General features: G+C 41.8%; 1 protein-coding gene across 1 annotated transcript; it reads right to left on the reverse strand.

The window, feature by feature from the left end:
• Positions 1 to 9,468: 9,468 nt before the first annotated feature.
• LOC130851971 (disintegrin and metalloproteinase domain-containing protein 21-like) lies at positions 9,469 to 24,942 on the reverse strand. The gene is given in 4 exon segments (XM_057732622.1): positions 9,469 to 11,691; positions 11,693 to 11,811; positions 11,814 to 11,896; positions 24,914 to 24,942. Coding segments are annotated over 4 exon segments (2,454 nt in total).
• Positions 24,943 to 26,086: the final 1,144 nt, after the last annotated feature.

Genomic DNA, 26,086 nt, shown 5'->3' on the forward strand with positions numbered 1-26,086 from the left:
GACTGATGCCTGTGTTCTTGTGTGTGGAGCTGGATCTTATCCTTCTGATGTGTAGGGCCATGTCTGTTGGTGTGTTTGGGTGTGTCTGTGGGTTTAGTATGACTGTAGGCTGTTTGTCTGCTAATGGCTAGGGTTATGTTCCTGTCTTGCTAGTTGTTTGGCTTGAGGTATTCAGCACTGGAGCTTGCTGGCCTTTGTTTGGATTTGGATCTTAGTGTTGAGAATGAGACCTCTGGGACAGCACTTGCTGATTAATATTCCATGGGGTCAGGAGTTCTCTGGTGGTCCAACATCCTGGACTCAGCTCTACTGTCTTAGAGGTCCAGGTCTGACCCTCGGCTGGGGCACCAAGCCCCTTGAAGCTGCACAGCATGGAGAAAAAGGAGGTAGAAAGAGAGAAAAGAAAAAAAAAGCAAGAAAGGAAAAGGACAGACAAATGCACAAGACAGGTGGTAGAAGCAGCTCTAAACAGTCAAAATCACACAAGGAGATGTGTGCACTTGCACTTGCAAAAAGAGAATGAAAGAGAAGAGAAAACAAAGAAGAGAGAGAGAGAATACAAAGAAGGGAGTAATCACACCCATTTACAAACCCATTTACAAACCCACATACGAATGCATACAGTAAAATCAAACTAAGAAATACATAAAACCAGGAACGAGTCAAACATACCAGGAAGTCCTCCAATACTTCTAGCTAGGTCTCTGCACCTGCTATAGGGAAGACTGTGGAGAGCTCAGACTGTAATTAGTCCTGCATGTATTTGCCCCCACAGTCCACAGTTGCCCCCTAAGTCTACAGCCTCTATTGTAGAAACAGTCGGCTATTCAGGTGATCCACAGATGCAGAGTCTATCAAGCCTATTGTGGGTGTTAAATCTGCTCCTCCTGCAGCTGTTTCACTTTCTATTCTTTGGTCCTACAGTACTCGGGGATCAGTTTTGGTTTTGGTCCCTTCTTTGTGTGTGGGGTGCTCTCAGGAGTCGGTTCCCCTCCCAGGAAAGAGTGGGTGAAAGAGGGTGATTGGGACTCCCTTGCAAATTCAGGTTGGGGGGAGGGAAGGCTATGGCAGTCTACTTGAAATTTGCAGGAGTGCTTGCAGCAGCAGAGGTCCTTGTGAGCCTGAGGTGTGCTGTGCCGTCTCCCAGGGAAGTTGGTACCAAACAAAGGACCCCTGGTGCTGGAGGGCTGCCCCTTCTGCTGGGAGGGTGTGGCCAGTGACCTGCCTTGCACACAGGACCTTGGTGACAGGCTCTATGTTTCCACCTAGCATCCGCGGTCACGGGTGGTGCTGGCACAGGCGCCTCTCTGCAGCCTGTGAGTTTGCAGAGCAGCAAGCTCCTCTCGAGCACCCCGAAACAAAGGTCTCCTGCCTCTCCATCAGGCCCAGGCTTTCCCCCAAACTCCCTCCCAGCGAGCTGTGGTGCTCTTTCCCCCCAGGCTGTTTCCTCATAGCCAGCCCCATTTCTCTCCCTGGTGTCTGTTCTCTGAAGCCCAAGACTCGGAAACCAGCCCCTGCCCACCGCTGCAGGTGAGAAAACCCGCGTCTCTGGCTGGGGAGGGCTGCCTGAATCCTCGGTGCGGGAATCTTTCCGCTCTGTCCTCTACACACCTGTTGTTGCTCTCTCCTCTGGGGGCGCCAAAGCTCCCCCTATCCATTCCTGCCAGCAAGGGGGCTTCCCAGTGTGTGGAAGCTTTCCCCCTGCACAGCTCCCTCCCAGAGGGGCACGTCTCCTCGGGATTCCTTTATCTCTTTTCTTCCCTTTTTTCTTCTGCTCTACCCAGTTATGTGGGAATTTTCTTGCCTTTCTAGAGGTCCAAGGTCAGCATTCGGAAAGTGTCCCCTAGGAGCTTTTGCACAAGTAGATGTATTCTTGATGGATTTGTGGGGAGGAAGGTGATCTCCACTTCGTACTCCTCTGCCATCTTTTTTTTTTCTGTTGTCTTTTTCATGATAGCCATTCTGACAAGTGTGAGGTGATATCTCACGGTGGTTTTGATTTGAATATTCCTAATGATTTGTGACGTTGTACACCTCAAACTAATAGAATGTTATATGCCAATTATCCATCAATAAAAATTGTGTTAAGTGTACTGGTGCAAGGGGAAATGTCATTTCTAAGGAGTTCAGTTGCGTCTCTCATCTGTAGAACAGTTTGATCACAGATTGTCACAGACCGGCGTTTGTTGAGAGCTATGAGGATAAGGAGTTCTCTCAAGTGACAGAGGTCAGAGGCTGCCCTTAAGAGCCTGAAGTCGGGGACCAGAATTAGCATCAAAATTGCCAGTGTTGGAGGGGCAGCTGAGGGATTTACCTTTTCCCTGAGGATTTTGGAGGTGCTGACAGACGATGGTGTCTCCAAGGCAAACAGATGAGCAGCCAAAGAGAGTGCTGCTTAGCATCTGCAATCAGAAGAAGGCAAAATTGGAGGAGCAGGAGACTGAGGATGGTGGCACCAAAAAAAAAAAAAAAAATCGTGATGCCCGTTCAGTTCCTGGAAGACAGCTGATTTTCAAATATGGAATCTGTTGACTAAAGAGACTGCTGGGGTTTTAGGAGGAAGGATATATCAACATCATGACCGATATATGATGTAATGATTCTCCCAGTCCTTTCCCCAAGAAACCTGCAACCATTTCCTCGGGAGACAGTATGGTAAGGATAGAGAAACAACTAGAATTGAGAAGATTATTGGACACAGTGTCTGCATTGATACTGATGCTCCGACTCCAAAGCATCACCATGGACCCTGCAAGAGTGGGAGCTGATGACATCAGGAAATAAGTGGAGTCCTAGCTGGCATACATTTTACAATGAGTTCAGTGGTCAGCAGTCCAACCCAGTGGTCATGTCTCCAAGTCCCCAGATATACAATTGGGAATGGTATCTTAGGCAGTGGGAATAACGTCCTTATAAGGGCCTTGGTGTGTGGAATAAGAGCTATCATCATCACTGTGCAGGTAAAGCCTCCTAAACATCTCTCTAGCCCTGGCCAGGAGAGTCAATCAGAGTCAATATTGTGTTCATGGTGGGAAGGTAGACACAAGTGTCACCATTAAAGACTAAAAGAGGCAGCGGTGGTTGTACATATCACATCTCCATTGAAATCACCAATCCAGCCCTTACAGAAACTGTATGGACCCTAATGAGTGATTGTAGACAACCAACTCTCCCAAGTAGGATGTCTTATTGTGGCTGCTGGGTCAGATATACTATCATTCCTAGAGGATATTAAAATGGCCTCAGGTGCATGGCATGCAGCCACTGATTTGGTAAACGTGTTAATATCTATTTTGATCAGAAAAGAGCATCCCCCCCAAAAAAACAAGGCAGGATCATGTGGCATGTATAACCACATTTGTATATTTGCCTCCAGGACCATGTTCATCTTCTTCCATCTGGCATGATATTATCTGAACAGATTTAGACTCTTAGGACATGCAGAAGACATGGTACATATTCGTTATATCAACAGCATCATGCTGATGGGACGAGGCGATCATGAGTTGGTTAGTTCGTTAGAGGTCTTGTGAGGAGCTATACATTCCAAGGTTAGGAGATAAACCATACAAAGCTTCAGGGACAACCAACATTATTGGGTATTTAGGGTTACAGTGGTGTAGGTCATGTTGGGACATACCCCAAGAGTATAGGCACATTGCTTCATGGTGTCTTCCCTACACAAGGAAGGTGATGGCTGATAAATGCCTCTTTGGGTTATGAGGAAGCAAACATTCCACTCCCATGGAAATGATGCTGGATGATGAAGAAGGTGGCCCTCTTTGAGGGGGAACACAAGGCACAAACAGGCCTTGCTTTATTGTTTGCCCAGTGAAACCAGAAGCCATCATTTGGGCCGTCAAGTCTGACATAGGTTTGACTACGGGGAAAAAATGGTGGTAGGGATAAAGATGTGGTGTGGAATCTGTGGCAAGCCCCCCAAAAAGAATCACGACATAGGCCTTGGGGTTTTGAAACAAGCCCATGCCATCAAACTATGGAGAAAGAGCTCTTAGTGAGTTAGGGGATCCTGGGCAAAATAAGATTTTTGGCCATGTGGCTTCATATGAGCACGTGTCCTGAACTGTCGAGCAGCAGCTAGGTTTCTTTGGGTCTGCCAGCCATGAACTCAGATGGGTCTGGCTGCAGTTCACACAAGGCTCACACAGAACATGCAGCACTAAGCTCATACAAGAGGAAAAGACCTGTAAGTTGTAGGAGCAGGTATACTATTCAAAGTCATCATACCACTCACCACGGTCACACCAGTGCACTTCACGCAGCTTCCAGATATGCCCACATAGGGGTTTTGTTCAATCAGCTCAGGAGGAATAAAATGCCTGACTTTGGTGTGTGGCTGGGTAGACTTGGTATGTGGCTTGAAACCAAACGTGGAAGACAGCTACCTACATTGCTCTTCAGGGATGATGCTAAAAAGAGAGAAATAACAAAAAATCATATTCTTGGGCAGTTTTATGGCCAGTACTTGATCATCTACCCTATGTGGAAGGTCTCTAATTAGACAACTAGGCAGCCAAGGCTTTTATGAGCTGATTGGAGGCTTGGAATAAAAATGACTAGAGTGTCACAGAAAAGGTGTGCTAGGGTAGAGGTATGTGGCTGCACATATAGCAGTAGTCAGGAAGTGAAAAAGTTTTGTTTTGCGTTTTGCAGTATAATTGATTTACAATATTGTGTTAGTTTCAGGTGTACAGCAAAATGATTCCGTTTTATATGCTTGCTTATGAATTGCGTGATCTTTAACCATGGAATCCCATGTGACTTAGCATGTGAACAGAGACCTCAGAGTTCAGTGAATGAGGTACAGGAATGGGCCCATCCCAATGGAACCCATTGTTTGCATCACTTATCAAATATTCACTAGCAACCACCCACACAGTGCACTGCAATGACCTCCTGAGAACACAGCCAAAACACCAGCTCAGAAACAATATCCTGGAAGGGTACAGTGTGGATGTTAAATCAAAGACTGCTGTATGGTACTGTTCATCCATTATGAGGACTATGCGGGATCAGGAAGCAAGGAGTAGAAGTTGGGTGGCCCCCCTTACCATGAGTCTTCATGATCCACTGGTGGATTTTCTGCTTGCCCTCCCAGCGACTGTGTGTTCTTCAGGGCTGTAAGTTGGTCTTGGTCCACAGAGAATGCACTTTTGCCAGGGACACAGCATGAGTGCCATGGAACTGTGAGGTACAGCTGCCATCAAGTCCCCTCAGTCGGCATATGTCCAAGGACTAGCCTGTGAGAGCAGGAGTCACCATTATGGGTGGAGTCATTGACCCTGAGTAGCAGGGGAGGTAAGGCTGCTACTCCTCAGTAGAGGCTTGGAGGACTACCTGTGGAACCCAGGTGACACACTTGCCAGACTCCTGCAACTCCCTTGCTTGGGCGTGATAACTGTGCATGAACTTGTGCAGCCATCTTGACCTGAGAGAGGTCTCAGACTTCTCGAGGATAAAGATGCACCTTTTTGAAACAGATAATATAGAGAGTCCCCTGTTTTCCGCTTATGTTCTACACTGCCCCATCTACTTCCTGCTTTCTTACACTCATACCCCATGAGTATCTAAAACTACCACAAGGCTTGCAGAAACAGTTCTCAGCAATAGTGTTCTGCTGTTTACAGGGACTCCTCCAAGGGGCAGGATAACAAGAAAGAGCCTCATGCACTTGCCTTGGTTAAAGCTGAAACTGCTGCCAAACTTAAAATACAGGTCAGTTACTCCAATTCTTTCTCTTTTCAGAAACTGCGAGCCTGCTTCAGTTGTGAAGTCACCTGGTCGGCCATTGTTCTCTGATATGCCTCAACTCAGTGAAGCTTTTACCTTCCACTGGAATCACATAAATCTTAAAAAAAAGTAATTTGGTGTCGTTGCTTAGGAGAGGGTGGAAAAATTTCCAACACTGCCTCATGGGGTAAAAACAGAACCGATGAAAGAATCCTGATTTTCTTTGGTGGGGAGGTAAGTCCTCCTCCTGTTCTCAGTTGGGTTTTTTTTTGTTGTTGTTGTTTATTTTTGTTTATTGTTTTGTCATAGTTTGGAGTTGCGGGGCTGTAAATCCCTGGAAGGCCAACTTTTTTGAGACTGAGGTCAGTGTTTTTCTTTTGCTTTCTGGAGATCTTTGGATGAGCATAAAATTAGGAAGTTTTCCTAAAGTAGGTCATATCCCTCCTCCTACTTCAGACTGCTTTTACCAGAGGAAACTCCTTTTTTACAGAAACTGCTGGTCAGATTTGCTCTAGAACTATGGTCTACCAGAAAGATCCTTACTCTATTAGTTTCTTCTCAAAGTAGCATGGTTTCATTGAGTACGATCTCGATCTGAGGTGGCCTTTCAGTTTCTTGGGCATGTCAGACTTGTGAGTGGGGCACCTTAGAAGAAAGGACATTAGAATCGCCATCACCCTGTGGGCAGTCTACCTCGTTTGAGGTATGAGAGAGAAGGTCCCCTGAGCTGGACAGCTGGTGTTTGTCAAGTGGAGTAAAATTGAAGCTTTGTTCTCACCCAGACACTCCAAGGACAAAGCTAGTGGCAGAAGCTCTGCTCTGCTGAAGTGAAGAGATGAGATGACCACTCCTGAGGTCAAGGAAAACTTCCCTGCCTGCACATGCACAGGAAGGCTCCTTGGGGGTCAAATAGGGAGGGGCACCACCCCATTATAATTTGTGGACCTAACCCCACAGGCCTCTTGCTGGAACCCATCTTAGCAAAAAGTTGCACATGCATGTTGGGGAGGGGCCTAGGGCAGGTCAGGTGTGAAACAAGAAACAAGATAATCGACCAAAGGTGATCAAAGACCCGGAAGGACTGTCCTCTGTACGTGATGTACATCACCTCTTCACTGTGCTCCTCCTCATTAGAGACGGCACCCCTACCCGTTCTCTCCTTTCTCTCTGGGTGTGTATCTCTGCCTTGCTCCAGTCTTAAATAAACAAACTGTTTCTCTGTGGGCTCTCCCACTTGTTGAGCTGTGTCTCTAATAATAACATTGTACCTGGGTTTTTGTAGTTTTTGCCTCCTTGAAACATTCATGTTTTCAAACAGGGGCAAGAGCCAGGGGGTCTTAGCTTCTAGCCACTAGCCCTTGGTGGTCTAGTGGTGAGGACTCCTGGTTTTTCACCCAGGTTCAATTGCTGGGCAGGGAACTAAGAGCTCTCTTCAGGACCACTGACGGCTGTCTCTCTGAGATCAAGTTGTTACAAAGAAGCCAAGAAAAGAAAAAGAGTTTTGATCTGATTCTAATATTCTGTGGCCCCTAGTATGCAATTTTCAGGATGCTTCTTCCTGTCCCTGAGATCTTGTCTTTCTATGTATACCTGTGTTCGTGTGTCTCACAACCCCACTCCTTTCTCACCTTCCTGCTATCCTTACCCCTGTTTTCCTTTAAGCCCCCTTGATTCTCTTCTTCACCTTCCGGTGCTCCTGTTTACCTTTGTTCTAGAACTTCACCCTTTCTTGATATGCCACAGCCCCAACAATAGGAAAAAAACATCTTCTAAGGCTATCCCTGAGCATGTCTGCCTTGTTTGACTGGGAAAAATCCAACCATGTTAACTCAGAAATAATGATTCAGTCTCACATTTCTTGCACCAGTTAGAAACTGCTTTTGAGGAATACCCATGTTTGGTCTTAACATGGGACAGCCACCTTTTAGAAGTATGGCCTACACCTGAAATATCAAGTGCTGTTTAGAAACATAAAATAGAGATCACACCCACATCCTCAGAGTTAAACACTTAGTAAACATTTTGGAGATACCATGGTAACCAAAGAGAAAATTGTGTATGGTACTACAAATTAAACACCTTGAGGGAAATAAAAGGTCCTTTGCCAGTACAAAAAGATCAATAAGGATATGAGTAGATATCAGAAAAACAGAAATAAAGAGAGAAAAGAGCTACAGGGACCACAGTTACCACGTTTTGGCTAATGGACTGCTAATTTGAAACAAAATCACTCCATCCCACACACCTCCACCCCCAGGAAGAAAGATACACTTTAGTTTCATCAGGTGCCTTTGGATCAGCAAGAAGTAGCCATGTTAGTAAATGGGTATCCAACTTCGATTTTAATAGATACTGGTGCAAAGAGCAAATGCAGTAGCACGTATTTGACAGGGTATAGTAAACTGGGTCCCAGACCTGTCATGGGTGAAGATCCAGATTACTCTTCCAGATAAACTCGTGGACAAGAAGTGCTGCCTAAGAGCACTCTATAAAAGTTGGACAAATTAAACTGCCACAGGGTGACAATCCCGTTGATTCCCTACTGCTGCATCCTTCCGCTTCCCTTTGATAGCTTTCCTCATCTGGCTCCATATTTTCCGAAAGGGATTTGATTGAAGGTCTGAGACATTTTAATAGCATGAATATAACACATCTCACTTATGAGACCCGCTTCGGATACTCTCTGATGAAGCGACTGCTTCCTGTTTCTTTTCATGTAAGTTTTCATTTCTGTACATATTATATATCAGGCGCTCACTTCCATCCTGTACTTTGTAGACAGGCTGTGCTTAGGCAATTCCCCCGATTTTAAATGTGAGATGGTCTGAGATTAATAACTATGGGCTGTAAGAAGTGATAAATCAGTGATCGACAGCTCCTTGTATGACAGTTTTACAATAAAATATATGAAAAGCCGAAGTCATTATGCTTGGAATACTTCTGTTTTAGCACAACCCAAGATAATAATGAGAATAATGAGGATGATAGAGTCAGCATTTATTAAGTGCCTAACATATTCCAGGTCCTTTTTAGGGCCTTTCTTTGGACCATCACAAACCCCCAGAAAATTACATTTCATCTCCCAGTGTAACATGTCAGATATCACCTTGACCCTGTAAAAGCCTATGACTTTGAGCAAGATCCCACACTTAGCAGGTTGGTGAACTACTCTTGATATTCGTGTGCTTATGACACAAAATTTTTGACCTTCCTACTGTATCTGTCAAGGTGTTCTTTTATGCTGTCTTTTATGTTAGGCTTACTTAACACTAGCAAAACGTGAATGAATAACACAAATCTAGTACATAATCAACAAAGGAAAAGTCTAATAAACTATTAAACAAGTGCATACCAGTTCAAACAAGATGTGCTACAGGCACATCTATGAAACATTAGTATCCACAACATAAAAAAGTACAGGTCCTCTTGCTGGAGAATCTAACAGTTCCCACTATCATCTGCACGAGTAGTAAGGCTAAGACCAGATAGAAAATACTACATGCGTGTAACCACGCAGACACTTTTTGAATTGCCCAGTCTCTTTATTTTGAGATAGCAACTTAGGAAGAGTTGTAGAGTTATGTAACTGACCCTGTGAGAGCCATTATCCACCATTTCCTCCAGCATGTGCCAGTGTAGTTTCCTCCAATTTCTGTGTCCTGCTTTGTACTTACTTGGGTTCAAGGGATTACCTTTTCCAACAGTTTATTTCTCATTTTAATTTTCCATAATGTCTTTTACATAACAAAAGGTACCTATAACCACTGAAAAGACAAAAAAGAGAAAACGAAGAAGTAGTAGACCTACTGCTTTGTCTATACTCAGTAGTAGCCTGGCTCGAATACCTCTTTCTCTGTCAGGTGGAGGGCCACTATCCACACTGCCACCTGGTCCTCTTTCGCTACAGTTTGGTGGTTTCCAACCTTGCTGACAGTGACAATGTCTTTGGTTGTTGCACACCCCTCTGTAATTGCATTTCTTGACATCACAGTCAAAACCCAGGTCTTGAAAAAAAGTACAGTTTTGGTCCTTACAGTATGCCCCTGGGCCACATGAGGCACCATCCACTACAAGCCCCATTTCCGGCGAGTCTGTCCCAAAGTGGGCATCGTATCCAAAGCATCTATCTTCTTTAATATCTTTTACTAGTAGATCACGGAATGTAGTGTGTTCCCCACCACCAGGAAGTTCCTTCACTTTACCACAGTGCAGCATTCCACACAGAACATCATCTGGTTCACACTTTATAGGCTTTCCTCCTCCTCGAATCACCCTCACACCGCAATTACCAAATCGGTCACCGACGATGTTCAACTTGTTATAGCATACTGGTGAAGCATCTTTTATTTCATAGCCAAAGAGGGCTTGACACTGCATATCACGGTCACTACAGTTTCCCTTCACGCAAACAGCTAATGGTGAACATGGGGTACCATCCTGGATGTAAGTGTCATCTGGACAAAGATGCGTTGTCCCGTTACAGTATTCTGGTAGATCACAAATACCACGAGTATCTCTGCAAAGTCTTCCAGGTTGAGCATATTTACAATTCCAGCAGCAACCTCCATGACTGCAAGTACTGCCAAGGCTGAGGATACAACTGGGCTCGCAACACAGATCTCTACTACAGTCTTTTAAGGTGCCACAGTCACATTCTTCCATTGCATCTTGGATCTTGTCACCACAACGAGCAGCTACATAAGGAAAATTATTGTATGGTACATTTGGTGAACTCAAACAAGGATCCCACATGGAAACCCGTCGATGCAGTTTGTCGTAAGTACAATTGCTAATCATATCTAGAAGACCAGGCTCAAGAGCCATGATGCAGTGACGTCTCCGAAAACAGTGACAACCTGGACCATCGTGTACACAGCCCATAACATGACCTATTGCATGTGCTGCAACAGTTGCAGCTAAAAATATGTGATACTTTGAAACAAATACATATGATACTCCCCAATTGGGGTTGCATATACCCTCACGAATGCTATAATATGAGGACCTAGCGATTTTATGTCCTGTGAAAAGCATTGAAGTATCATGAGGAATTTCAGTATACCATCCCCACCATTTCCATAAACCAAATTGAGTTACTGCCAATTCAGCAGTTGACCACGTATATAAATTCATCCTGTCCATGCCATCCCATATGCACATAAGACGTATCAAAACCTGAATTCCAGCCTGGTAGAAAATACTATGCAGTATGTTGTTTATAATTACTACATTCTCTATTATATTTGTAATATTAGGGTTCAGATCAAATAATGACTTAGAAACTGTGTAGTGAAGTTTTAAGTACTTCCTATGTGGCCACCACAAATACACAGGGGCTGCTCTAGCCACTCCAGCAATCATTGCCTCTTCATATCCTTCATTTGTCTCTTTCCCTTCAATCTTACATTTTTCATCCTCTGCTAAAGTTCTTTGTGACACAAGCAGAGAAATCAGATGCTCAAATTTGGAAGACGCCTCCAGCGGTTTGATTTCGTAAGTGAAGTCATCCACCTGCAGCATGCCACGCAGACCCCCATAGCAGGTGTCCAGCGTGCCCATGGACCCAGGAACCCCTTCCAGGTAGCTAAAGTAGTAACAGTCTCGGGGGATAAAAGGGTAGTCCTCCTGCATGGCGCCTTGGTCGTTATCGGTGATAACAGGAAAATGTCTGGGCAGCAAGCTCTTCTTGACTCTCATGTGAAGCACGTGTCTTTGGCCGCTGAAGCGAATCTTGTAGGAGAGCTGGCCTTGTGTCACATCTCCACCCACTCTGTGGGACACCTTCCTGGGGATCACAATTTCAGAGGAAGTGAAGCGCCATCCTGGTGGGTCCTGGGGGCAGCAGGTCGGAAGCCAGAGAAGAAGCAGCCAGAGATCACCTGTCAGGTGGGCCTGGGCCCAGGCAGGCCCCATGAGTGAGGAAGCCTGTGACCAAAGAAAATGCACTCAAGCGGGAGGCAGGCAAGACTATGCCTGGAACAGCACCTTCTAAACAGCAGTCTAACCCTGAGGAGGGCAGAGAGAGGCTGGAGGCTGGGCATCCCCAGAGAGGTGCAGGCAGGAGGGGAAGCTCTTACATAACAATGGTGCACGCACGAGGGGGTGGGGCTGTGCTAAGTGATGCTGGGGATCCTGGCACAGAGCTCTTAGAGAAGAGAAAACACGGCAAAAATGGGGGAACACAGAGTGTATATCTGGGCTGAGTGGTCCCATGGTCTCGTGGAGAAGTCTCAGGGGAAGAATCAGTGGGTTTGGTGCCATTTGAAGACAGTGATTGACTTCTTTTCCTGAAACCAAAATGAGACAAGGCTTCGATTTGTAATTAAAATACAAAATGGAGAGGAGGGTGGAAGCTTCTTTTTGTAAGAATTTGAGGAGAGAATCAGATTCTCTCATACTTTAATAAAATGGAATGTGTTGGGGGTGATTAATGGAACAAAAGAATAAATAGTGTCACGAGTAGAAAAGGTAGGGTGGATAATAATAGTCTTAAAAAGTCAAACTTCTTTGTAAGTCAAGATTCTTTTTTAAATTTTATTTATTTGTTTATTTATTTATTGGAAGCATTGGGTCTCTGTTTCTGTGTGCAGGCTTTCTCTAGTTGTGGCGAGCAGGTGCTACTCTTTGTTGTGGTGCACAGGCTTCTCATTGCAGTGGCTTCTTGTGGAGCACGGGCTCTAAGGCACATGGGCTTCAGTAGGTGTGGCTCGTGGGCTCTAGAGTGCAAGCTCAGCAGTTGTGGTGCATAGGCTCAGTTGCTCTGCAACATGTGAGATCTTCTCAAACCAGCAATGGAACCCATGTCCCCTACATTGGCAGGCAGATTCTAAATCACTGCGCCACCAGGAAAGTCCCGTAAATTTAAACTTATATCTGCCCTATGTCTCAGTGATTCTAGCCATAGGAAGTTCACCACAAAGATCTGTATGTGGATATTCATAGCAGCTTTATTCATGAATTTATTCCACAGACTGGAAACAAACAACCAGTACTGAAGAGATGAACGGCAAACAAACTGACATCTTCATTCAGTGGGATAATCCTCAGTAAATCTGAACAAGTTTCTGATGTGTGTAAGAACATGGATGTATCTCATAGGTATTATGATGATAGAAAGAAATCAGAACAAAGAAACTTCATACAGGACTTCATTTGTATGAAGTTCTGGAATAGTCCAACATTATATAGGGAAATAGAATTTACATCAGTGTTTTCCTGATGTGAGGGAATGGAGGGATGCAGGGAACTTTCTGGAGTGACGGGAAACTTCTGAATCTTGGTTGGGGTGTGCTCAAGATGAGTGTTTGAAATCCTAACCCCCAAGGTGATGGTATTAGCAGATGGGGTCTTTGGGATGTGGTTAGTGCTTTTATAAAAGAGGTCTCAGAGAGATCCTTCACCCCTTCTGCCCTGTGTGGTTACAGTGAGAAGGCGTCATCTATGAACCAGGAAGTGGTTCTCACCAGACACTAAATCTGTTGGTGCCTTGATCTTGGACTTGACTAGCCTTCAGAATAGTGAGCAATAAAGTATTCTTGTTCATAAGCCACCGAGTCTAAGGTATTTTATTATAGCAGTCCCAACAGACTAAGATGGGATGGTGCTTACAAGTCAAAACTCATCAAGCAGCATCCTTCATTCTGTGCATTTTATTGCATGCTGAGTATACCTCAAAAGAGTTGATTTGTAAAAAACGTTCTAGGACTTGCCTGGTGGCACAGTGGTTAAGAATCCACCTGCCAGTGCAGGGGAGATGGGTTAAAGCCCTGACTTGGGAAGATCCCACGTGCCCGTGAGCCACAGCTACTGAAGCCTGCACACCTAGAGCCCATGCTCCACAACAGGAGAAGCCACCGCAGTGAGAAACCCATGTACCGCAACGAAGAAGAGCTGTCCCTGGCCACAACTAGAGAAAGCCTGCGGACAGCAACGGAGAGCCAATGCAGCCCCCAAATAAATTAATGAATAAATAAAATGCTATCTTTAAAACAAAAAAATTCTGACTTTACCTTCTTTTCAGCTCTTTCCAGAATACTGCATCATTGTCATGATCATCCCTGTCTCATACATCATTTTCTTTGTCTTTTTTTTTTTTCATTTTTTATTTTTTACAATAAACTGCATATGTTTAGAGTGTACAATTTGGTATCCCAATCTCCAAATTCATTCCCCCTCAACCCTCCCCCTTCCCCCATTTGGTGTCCATATGTTTGTTCTCTTCATTTGCGTCTCTATTTCCGCCTTGCAAACCAGTTGATTTCTACCATTTTTCTATAGTCCACGTATATGTGTTAATATACGATATTTGTTTTTCTCTTTCTGACTCACTTCACTCTGTATGACAGTCTCTAGATCCATCCATGTCTCTAAAAATGTCCCAGTTTCATTGCTTTTTACAGCTGAGTAATATTCCATTGTATATATGTACCACATCTTCTTTATCCATTCATCTGTTGATGGACAATTAGGTTGCTTCCATGTCCTGGCTATTGTAAATAGTGCTGTAATGAACACTGGAGTGCATGTGTCTTTTTGAATTATGGTGTTCTCTGGGTATATGCCCAGTAGTGGGATTGCTGGGTCATATGGAAACTCTATTTTTAGTTTTGCAAGGAACCTCCATACTGTTTTCCATAGTGGCTGTATCAATTTACATTCCCACCAGCAGTGCAAGAGCATTCCCTTTTCTCCACACCCTCTCCAGCATTTACTGTTTGCAGATTTTCTGATGATGCCCATTCTAACTGGTGTGAGGTGATACCTCATTGGAGTTTTGATTTGCATTTCTCTAATAATTAATGATGTTGAGCAGCTTTTCATGTGCCTCTTGGCCATCCGTATGTCCTCTTTGGAGAAATGGCTATTTAAGCCTTCTGCCCATTTTTTGATTGGGTTGTTTGTTTTTTCGATATTGAGCTGGATAAACTGTTTATATATTTTGGAGATTAATCCTTTGTCTGTTGATGCATTTGCAAATATTTTCTCCCATTCTGAGGGTTGTCTTTTCGTCTTCCTTATCACTTCCTTTGCTATGCAGAAGCTTTGAAGTTTCATTAGGTCCCACTTATTTATTTTTGTTTTTATTTCGATTATTCTGGGGGGTGGATCAATAAAGATCTTGCTGTGATTTACGTTGAAGAGTGTTCTTCCTATGTTTTCCTCTAGGAGTTTTAAAGTGTCTGGCCTTACATTTAGGTCTCTAATCCATTTTGAGTGTATTTTTGTGTATGGTGTTAGGAAGTGTTCTAATTTCATTCTTTTACAAGTAGCTGTCCAGTTTTCCCAGCACCACTTAATGAAGAGGCTGCCTTTTCTCCATTGTATATCCTGGCCTCCTCTGTCATAGAGTAGTTGACCATAGTTTATCTCTGGGATCTCTATCTTGTTCCATTGATCTATATTTCTGTTTTTGTGCCAGTACCATACTGTCTTGATTACTGTAGCCTTGTAGTATAGCCTGAAGTCAGGAACCATGATTCCACCAACTCTGTCTTTCCTTCTCAAGATTGCTTTGGCTATTTGGGGTCTTTTGTGTTTCCATACAAATCGTAAAATTTCTCATTCTAGTTCTGTGAAAAATGCCATTGGTAATTTGATCAGGATTGTATTGAATCTGTAAATTGCTTTTGGTAATATAGTCATTTTCACAATGTTGATTCTTCCAATCCAGGAACATGGTATGACCCTCCATCTGTTTGTGTTGTCTTTGATTTCTTTCATTAGTGTCTTATAGTTTTCTGAGTACAGGTCTTTTACCTCCTTGGTTAAGTTTATTCCTAGGTATTTTATTCTTTTTGTTGCAATGGTGAATGGGATTGTTTCCTTAATTTCTCTTTCTGATCTTTCATTGTTAGTGTATAGAAATGCAAGAGATTTCTGTGTGTTAATTTTGTATCCTGCAACTTTACCAAATTCATTGATTAGCTCAAGTAGTTTTCTGGTGGCATCTTTAGGACTTTCTATGTATGGTGTCATGCCATCTGTGAACAGTGACAGTTTTACTTCTTTTCCAGTTTGGATTCCTTTTATTTCTTTTTCTTCTCTGATTGCTATGGCAAGGACTTCCAAAACTATGTTGAATAGTAGTGGCGAGAGTGGACATCCTTGTCTTGTTCCTGATCTTAGAGGGAATGCTTTCAGTTTTTCACCATTGAGAATGAGGTTTGCTGTGGGTTTTTCATATATGGCTTTTATTATGTTGAGGTAGGTTCCCTCTATGCCCACCTCCTGGAGAGTTTTTATCCTAAATGGGTGTTGAATTTTGTCAAAAGCTTTTTCTGTATCTATTGACATGATCATGTGGTTTTTATCTTTCAGTTTGTTAATATGGTGTATCACATTGATTGATTTGCATGTATTGAAGAATCGTTGCATTCCAGGGATAAACCCCACTTGATCATGGTGTATGATCCTTTTAATGTGTTGTTGGATTCTGTTGGCTAGTATTTTGTTGAGGATTTTTGCATGTAAATTCATCAGTGATATTGGTCTGTACTTTTCTTTTTTTGTAGTATCTTTGTGTGGTTTTGGTATCAGGGTGATGGTGGCCTCATAAAATGAGTTTGGGAGTGTTCCTTCCTCTGCAATGTTTTGGAAGAGTTTGAAAAGGATGGCTGTTAGTGCTTCTCTGAATGTTTGATAAAATTCACCTGTGAAGCCATCTGCCTGGACTTTTGTTTGTTGGGAGATTTTTAATCACAGTTTCAATTTCATTCCTTGTGATTGGTCTGTTCATATCCTTTATGTCTTCCTGATTCAGTCTTGGAAGGTTATACCTGTCTAAGAATCTGTCCATTTCATCCAGGTTGTCCATTTTATTGGCATGTAGTTGCTTGTAGTAATCTCTTATGGTGCTTTTTATTTCTGCAGTGTCCATTGTAACTTTTCCTGTTTCATTTCTAATTTTATTGATTTGAGTCCTCTCCCTCTTTTTCTTGATGAGTCTTGCTAGAGGTTTATCGATTTTATTTATCTTCTCAGAGAACCAGCGTTTAGTTTTATTGATTTTTGCTATTGTTTTCTTTGTTTCTATTTCATTTATTTCTGCTCTGATCTTTATGATTTCTCTCCGTCTACTAACTTTGGGTTTTGTTTGCTCTCTTTCTCTGGTTTCTTTAGGTGTAAGGTTAGATTGTTTATTTGGGATTTTTCTTGTTTCTTGAGGTAGGATTGTATTGCTATAAACTTCCCTCTTAGAACTGCCTTTGCTGCATCCCATAGGTTTTGGATTGTTGTGTTTTCATTGTCATTTGTCTCTAGGTATTTTTTGATTTTCTCTTTGATTCCTTCACTGCTCTCTTCGTTATTTAGTAGTGTATTGTTTAGCCTCCATGTGTTTGTGGTTTTTACACTTTTTTTCCTGTAATTGATTTCTAATCTCATAGCATTGTGATCAGAAAAGATGCTTGATACGATTTCAATTATCTTGATTTTACCAAGGCTTGATTTATGACCCAAGATGTGATCTATCCCGGAGAATGTTCCGTGTGCCCTTGAGAAGAACGTATAATATGCTGTTTTTGGATGTAATATCCTATAGATATGTATTAAATCCTGCTGATTTGTTGTGTCATTTAAAACTTGTATTTCCTTATTAATTTTCTGTGTGGAAGATCTGTGCATTGGTGTAAGTGGGGTGTTAGAGTCCCCCAGTATGATTGTGTTACTGTTGATTTCCTCTTTCATATACTGTTGATTTCCTCTTTCATAGTTGTTAGCATTTGCTTTATGTATTGAGGTGCTCCTATATTGGGTGCATATATATTTATAATTGTTATCTCTTCTTCTTGGATGGATCCCTTGATCTTTATGTAGTGTCCTTTCTTGTCTCTTGTAACATTTTTTATTTTAAAGTCTATTTTATCTGATATGAGTATGGCTACTCCAGCTTTCTTTTGAGTTCCCTTTGCATGGACTATCTTTTTCCAACCCCTCACTTTCAGTCTGTATGTGTCCCTATGTCTGAAGTGAGGCTCTTGTAGACAGCATATATATGGGTCTTGTTTTTGTATCCATTCAGCCAGTCTGTGTCTTCTGGTTGATGCGTGTAGTCCACTTCAGCCTGAAGTGAATTCACCATGAGAAAAAAGGTAACTGCTTATTTTAAACTGAAGTATAATTGATTTGCAATATTGTATTATTTTCAGGTGTACAACATAGTGATTCAATATATTTATAGATTATACTTATTTAAAGTTGCTACACTTGAAATATGTGATGCCCGATGCCACTTCTTTCTGGCCTCCAAAGTTTTTACAGAAAAGTCAGCTGATGGCCTTTTGAATTAGTGTCAGGTCATGGTTGCGGCTATCAGATATTGGTTGTGGCATGCAGGATTTTCGTCGAGGCATGCGGGATTTTTTGTTGCAGCATGTAGGCTCCTCTCTAGTTGTGTTGTGCAGGTTTTCTCTCTCTAGTTGTGGCACACAGGCTCCAGGGTGCATGGGCTGTGTAGTTGTGGCACACAGCCTCCAGAGTCAGTGGGCTCTGTAGTTTGCAGCAGGTAGCCTTCTCTCATTGAGGCACTGCAAGCTCAGTAGTTGTGGCCTGCGGGCTTGGTTGTCCCCCTGGTATCTGGGATCTTAGTTCCCTGACCAGGGATTAAACACGAGTGCCCTGCATTGGAAGGCGAATTCTTCACTGGACAACCAGGGAAGTCCCTGTTCCTTGTCTTTTTGATAATAACCCTTCTGAAAGTTGTGAGGTCATATCTCATTGTATCTTTTTTTGCATTTCTCTAATGATTAGTGATGTTGAGCATCTTTTCATGTGCCTGTTGGCCATCTATATATATTCTTTGGAATGTCTCTTCAGGTCTTCTGCCCATGTTTAATCAGCTTATTGGGTTTTTTCCTTTTCTTTTTTTCTTTCATGTTGAGTTTTATGAGTTCTTTGTATATTTTGGATATTAACCCCTCATTGGATCATTTTCAAATATCATTTGCAAATATCTATTCCCATTCATTAGGCGGCCTTCCATTGTTTATTTTTTCTTTTGTTTCCTTTGCCAAAAGAGACATATCCAAAAATATATTGCTAATGATCTCACGTGGCCTCAGCCCACAGTGGCTTGAAACAGGGTTTCATATCCTGGTCAGTGATTGAGGTCGGATTGCGGCGGTGAGAGGACCAAATCCTAGCCACTAGGCCAATGGTCAGTAACAAGGCCCTGGCCCTATGGCTTTGCAGAAAAGAATTCCCACAAAGACAGAAAGTAGTGAAACAAGTATTTATTAGAAAAAAAAGAGAGCAGAATACATGTGGAGAGACACATGGGCGGACTCGGGGAATTGAGCCCTTGTGGCAGTCTGAATCACTTATATGGAGCATTTCTTCCTTGTTTCCTTTGACCAATCATTTTGATTTGCCTGGTTCAAAGTCCATATTTGGTGTATCTCAGGATTTCCCATGAGTGTGTGTACATCTTTTAGCCAAGATGGATTCCACTGAAGAGCCTTAAGGGTAGGTTTGGCCACTTGTCATCACTCCTCTTTTGACCTCCAGTGAGGCTTTCTGCACATTTGTAGTGGGCAAGGTTTCCTGACTTCAAGAATGAGGAATATATGATCTCTTATCTTCTATCTGGGCATGGCCCATCCTCCTCTCCCAATCATTTTGTTATTCCTGTCTCAAAGTACCAGTTCACAGAGAATTAACTCTGACCATTTGCCCTGGGGGCCCATCTGTCTCCTGCCTCACTAAGACCAATGTCAAAGAATGCAGTCTCTATATTTCCTTCTAGATGTTTTATGATTTCAGATCTTACATTTGAGTCTGTAATCTATTAAGGGGTGAGAAAGTTTTCTGGTTTGATTCTTTTGTATGTTCCTGTCCAGTTTTCCCAATACCATTTACTGAAAAGGCTGTCTGTCCCCCATTGTATTTCCTTGCCTCCTTTGTTGTAGGTTAATTTCCATATAAACAGGGGATTATGATAACTGTAGTTTTGTAGTATAGTTTGAATTCAGGAAGTGTGATACCTCCAGCTTTGTTCCTCTCTCAAGATTGCTTTGGATATTCAGAGTCTTTGTGTTTCCATACAAATTTCAGAATTATTTGTTCTGGTTCTGTGAAAAATGCTATTGGTATTCAGTGCATAAGGCTTGCATTGAATCTGTAGATTGCCTTGTGTAATAAGGTCATTTCAACAATATTAACTTTTCCAATCAATGAGCATAGTATATCTTTCCATTTGTTTGTATTGTCTTCAATTTCTTTCATTAGTTTCCTATAGTTTTCTGAGTACAGTCATTTTACTTCCTTAGTTAGACTTTATTCCTAGGTATTTAATTCTTTGGCAATGATTGTAAATGGGAATGTTTTCTTATTTTCTCTGACAGTTTGTTGTTAGTGTATTGAAATGCAACAAATTTCTGTATATTAATTTGGTATTATGCAACTTTACTGCACTCACTGACAAGTTCTAGTAGTTTTCCAGTGGCATCTTTAGGATTTTCTATGTATAGTATCATGTCATCTGCAAACAATGACAGTTTGACTTCCTTTCAGCTTGGATTCCTTTCCTTTCTATTTCTTGTCTCGTCGCTGTGGCGAGGACTTTCAGTACTATGTTGAATAAAAGTGGTGAGAGTGAGCATCCTTGTCCTGTTCCTGATCTCTCACTTTATGTTTGGGTGCCATTGGCTGACGGAGGAGCTGGGCCCTGGTGCTCGTCTCGGTGCACGAGCCCTTTAAGAAATGTCTCCCAAATTACTACAGTCTTGTGGATCCCGTTAGTTTTCAAAGATGTTGGGGGTCATCCCTCTGGTGCAGGTCCTAAAAGTCGAGCTTGCTGATGTGGAAATAAAACACTTGGCTTCTCAGGGAGAAGCTTCAGGTTTTGAGTTTTCTCTGGGCTGCATGCCACTGTGCTGGGGGTGGGGTTTATGGCAAGGTTGTATTCAAGCCTGCTGCCCAGTTTCATGTGGTTTTCCTCTTGTTTGCCTGATGTGTAGCCATCACTCAGCCAGTCTTTAGGTTTTTTTAAGAGAAAATTGTTCTATATGTAGCTATAGACTCAGTGTGTCTCTGGGAATAAGTGAGATCAGGATTTTCCTATGTTGTCATCTTGAACCAGAACCCTCTGCTGTTGTTTGCCTTCCTTCCTTCCTTGTTTTTGGCTGTTTTCCAGGTAGTTCTGATTACCTTTGGCTATCTCAGTCATTTCTGTAGGTGTGAGAGTAAAGGCAGAAATTAGAGGGACAGAGAACCCACTATAGTAGTAGTGGTAGTGTAACCACTGTCTTTTATTTCTGTATTTTGATGCTTTAACATCTGGGGCCTTGCTGACCCTGAATGGACTACTCCTCCCAGGGTTAGTCAGTCTTGAGAGTTAGTAAACAACTCTCCCATGAGCACAGTTTTCAAGTACAAACCAGCCAATCCAGAGCCCACATTTCAACCAGCTCCTTTCTGAGCTCTCACTTAGGGCCATTATCCACAAGCCCTAATCACTCCAAGGCCAGGTAGCAGATAGCTAGGGACAGTCCCTGTGCCACAGAGACCACTGACATTATTCAAACTAGCCAACCCTAAGCCTGCTTACCTGGCCTTGTCTGTCCCTTCTCACAGAAACCACTATAAAGGCTCTTGCCCACAGTTCCTCCCTCTCTCTCTGTCTTGTGACCAGCATCAGTGCTTCCCTGTATGTCCCCCATGGCATAGTTGTGTCCTCTTTTCCTGGCAACTGTGAGTAACGAACTATCTTTCCAATGTCAGTTGTCTCCTGATCTTTTGGCCTTACTGTACCTCAAGTATTGTATTCATGCACAATATTTAAAACAGGTAGGAGAAAGCTATCAATCCTTTCTTATTCTCTTTTTTCTGCACATGAAGAGAAACTATTGTATGTGTGTGTGGCCAAATAATTTTTCCAGTAAGTACTTTTTCTACATAGATTATTTTCCTCTCAAAACTCAAAAGGCAGGGGCAATGTGGTGGAGTATAAGGAGCCAGAAAATGTTCTGGTTCTGGCTTCAAATGTTGATTGCTTAGGTTTTAACATTAATAGTGATATTAACTACAGACAGTTAATTTCACATCTCCAAAGTTCTATCTTTCCATCTTTAACATCGGGTAATAATTTCAATCTAATCAAATTATTTAAGCATGAAATGAAATAACTTCCATAAAGTGCCTGGTGAGTTCTTAATATTGTTATAATTTTCAAGTGAATCCTTGAATTTTGGATGATGTCCTGGCTATAATGGGTGCTTCATTAAGTCTGACAATGGTCACTCTTCAATGCATTTCCAAAATTACAGCAGGGGGAGTTTTCATTGAACTTTCCCTGGCTTCTCTTTCTTGGAGCATAAGAGACTTTTAAAAAGAGCAATTCCTAGGAAATGTATCAACAGTCCTCAATTTGGGGCTTCAAGGGATCAATACTTGGGAGCTATTTTCTCTCATTTTCACTCTTAAAATTCTATCTCAACCTGCAATAGTCTTTGGAAGCAGTCCTCAAACTACAGTGTGACAGGACCTCATGTTTTTGCAAATCAAGTTTTGCTGGAACACAACCACACCCCTTTTGCTTATATATTGTCTATGGTTGCTTTCATACCGAAACTGCAAAGACCCAAGGCCTGCAAGTCTCAAATATTTACTATCTCGTCCATTGCAAAATTTTGCTGACCCTTGGTCTTCACTGTTTGAAGTTTGGTTTCTTTTTGTGTAGATTAAAAATGACCACACATTCTTTGCACTACTCCCATCAAGAGGTGGAGTTTAGGTCCCATCCCATAGGCTTGGCCATGGCCTGGTCTGGCCAATAAGACGTCAGCAAGTGTGACAAGTACAAAGGTTTCACTAGAGCTTTTCACTCTGGGACTTGCCTTCTTAGAACAATTCCCTGAGAACTCCTTCTCCCTATGCTATGAAGAGCCCAATCTAGTCTATTGGAAAATGAGAGGCCATGTGGAGAAAAACCAAGACACCCTAGTCTACAGCTAGCACCAAGTGCCAGACAGGAGAGAGAGGCCACCTTGGACTATTTACCCCTCCTCTGCCATCAGAAGAAGCAGTCAATTCATAGAATCTTTTTAAAAAGAATTAAAAAAAAATTTAAGCCAGTAAGTTTTGCAGTGGTTTGTTATGTGATTGATACCTTACATACCTTCTTTGCCCATAAAGGGAGAAAATGGCCATTCTGTACACATAGCAGTTAGAGACTAGCACTTTGACTCCAGGTCTGGACTTTGCTTAAGTCATGTGACACAGCAATAATGACTTTTCACATCAGAGTCAGCTATATACAAGGTAACAGGCAAAAGGCCAGTATTCAGTTCTGACAGGTCCCATCACATCCTGCGGCACAAACCCTTTTCTGTCTTCCATGTATCTTGTAAGATTTTGGGGGAAGGTGGGGATACAAGTCAGATAGCAAACATTGGTAATTGCTTTCAAACTTTGTATAAAATGAATGGTACTACTCTGCTATTGTAGAACATTTAACCTAATGCAGTCAGTTCCCTATCATCCATAATGGAAGGCTGTGCTAGCATGGTTGAACCGAATTCAGCATAATAAACTTTAATTTCCTGGAATGATGGAAGAGTAGACTCCTCATTGGCTTGAAGGAAATTCCCAGGTCTGGCACTAATTAGCTATGTATCTTGAGCAAGTTATTAACTTCTTTAGGCCTTCAGTTGCCTTATCTATAAATATAGAATTATGGATACTGTCTTGTATAGTTGTGAGAATTCATTGACATTTAAATGATTGAAAAGGATGGCCCAATGTAGTGCCTCAAACCATGGAGAGTAGAAAGAGCATAGTGTCATGGTTATGTATGTAGGTTCTGGAGCTAAACTGCCTGGGTTTAAATCCCAGCTCCGGCACTTAATAGCTGTGTAATTTAAGCACATTAATCTATGTCTTCCTTATCTCATCTGTAAAATGGGGAAAACAGCAGCAGCTATCTTATAGACTTGTCCTGAGGCTTAAATAAACACATGTAAAGGGCTTGGCACAGTAGCTGAAATAAGATTAAGACTGAGATAACTTGATGTGAGCTTAATAATTGTTAGCCAATTATTAATAGCAGTACATGATAGAGCCCTTATCCTTATCTCCTTATCTTCTATGTCAAAGCTAAGCCCCAAATGGATCATTTAATTTCTTTCTTTTCTCTTTCTATTGATCCGTCTGAGTGTTACCCTAGGAAGTTGGTGGTTAAATAAGGAGATATTTGTTCAACAATCCCCAAAGTAAGGTGGGAAGAAAAGATTGTAAAGATTTATTGACAGATGAAACCAGTTTTTGTTGAATGCCAATACTGAGTTAGGCACAGTTAGGTACACTATTATTTCATGTGCTGTATCTGGTATCAAATAGCAAAGCGCAAAAGAGATTATGATCTATTTTGATGGCATCATTAACATATTTAATTTGTAATGGCATTCCTTAGAAAATATGGTTTTATGTCCATATGTCTTCCAAGTTGCTATCGGGCATCTATTTGATATGAGAAACTGACTGCTGTTTAGATTCAGGCAAGCAATATGACATTAGAATCAAAGTAGAAAGCAAAATAAAATAAGATTCATAAGGAAAATAATCTGATGAAGACTAACATGTCTTGGGGGTAAAATGCACATGCAGTTTACACAATAGAAACAGTGTTCAATGTCCAAAACAGTATCAAGAAACTCATATTCAAATCAGCATTGCAGATACAGAATTAAAATGGGATTCAATTTTGTGATTCCATTTGCAAATCTGCAAACTAGGAAGAAGAATCATCCATTTTCCTATGACTGGTCAGTCAATTTAATGATTACAGTAAAAACAAAGTTTTCAATGATTCTGTTATTGATTTGACTTGCATTTGAAACCACACTCAGCTCTCTCTCTTTCCCCTTTTCCCCTGCAAAAAGAAAGGAATATGAACAGTAAGGAAAACATTTAGGAACAGGACCTAGTGATAGCTATAATTTGATTCTTTAGACATAGCAATGCTGTCATATATAATATAGGTTATTAGAGTACCATCAAGTATATCAGGTTAGCAGCTCAAGTGCTTTGGAGTCTCTATATCACCATCAGGTTAAGAACTTGGTTCTGATTAGAACAGAATTCCTTAAAATAGCAATTGCCCTTTTGGATGTAAGTGTTGGTCTCAAAGAGATTTTCTGATAAAAAAGAAGCAGCTAAAGGGGCTTACCTTAGGACAGCAACCAACTGTAAACCCATTATAGGTGAGAGGTAAAGAGCTTCACAACTCAATCTGCTACTTCTAGGTGATATCAGAAAAATACTTTAACATCAAGATCCCCAACTAATACTCTCCCACTTTCAGATGATGAGCTATTTCAGCTTAGAGTGACCATATTTAATTCACATTTGTATTTTCAACACCTAGCACATAGTAGGCACTTATTTGGTTTTTTTTTTTTTTACTTATTTGTTGAATGAAGGAAAAGCCCCTCATCTGTTCAAAGATAAATTTCAACTAAAATAATTAGAATAAAATCTTTATTGGCTTCACATGAAACTACATGAACTCTACTCCCCCACATAGTTGAGAACCTTATATTGTTTCATTTTTAAAAACATTTTAAAACCATACCTCTCTAGTTTTGATCTACTGGAATTAGTCTCAGAAGAGCTCGTCTGATTGAATTTGATACCAGGTCTTTCTCAGATTACTCTGTGTCATCTCCCAATTTTGCATGATGCTTGCAATTCCCTTCAGCTGTCAATCAGTTCTTATCTTTTCAAGGCCCAAAGAAAGATGGAAGTGGACTGAGATAAAAAGGATAGTTTTGTCTGTGTTCATATAGTGGATACGTTCAAGACATATACATGAGACAGAAACGGCACCTCTGCCACTGACTAAGCCTTTGATCTGGCTTAAGTTAGTTTACCTCTCTGAGCTTTGATTTTCTCATCTTTAAGACAGATTCATCCTAGAATCTTTTAGCTCCAATGTTCTATGGTTCGGTTTTAATTTAACAGATGCACATACTGACATGCTCACTAATGCATTTTGCTGGAGTTTGGTCAGTCCTTACCAAATCAGAAGGCTGCTCCACTTCTTACTTCACATCTATACTTGAGGCAGAAGCTAATGGAGAGCTGGGCTCCAAAAAGGCCCAAGTGAAATTATCTTTAATGGCTGGAGCAATGCCTGTATGGAATTTGATAATTTAATTTAATAGGATTAGTGTTAGGGTTGAGGTCTAGACTTAAATGCCATAGAGCGTTTTTTTCTGACACTGCACCCTGGTATCACCTGATGAACTCTGTACACTGCTGCCCTCTTCCCACCCCTGCAGATTCTGCTTAATTGTTCTAGGTGCAGGCTGGGCATCAGAATTTTTATCAGCTCTCCAGG

This window comes from Hippopotamus amphibius, chromosome 4 (genome assembly GCF_030028045.1).
Source record: "Hippopotamus amphibius kiboko isolate mHipAmp2 chromosome 4, mHipAmp2.hap2, whole genome shotgun sequence".
Taxonomy (NCBI): Eukaryota; Metazoa; Chordata; class Mammalia; order Artiodactyla; family Hippopotamidae; genus Hippopotamus; species Hippopotamus amphibius.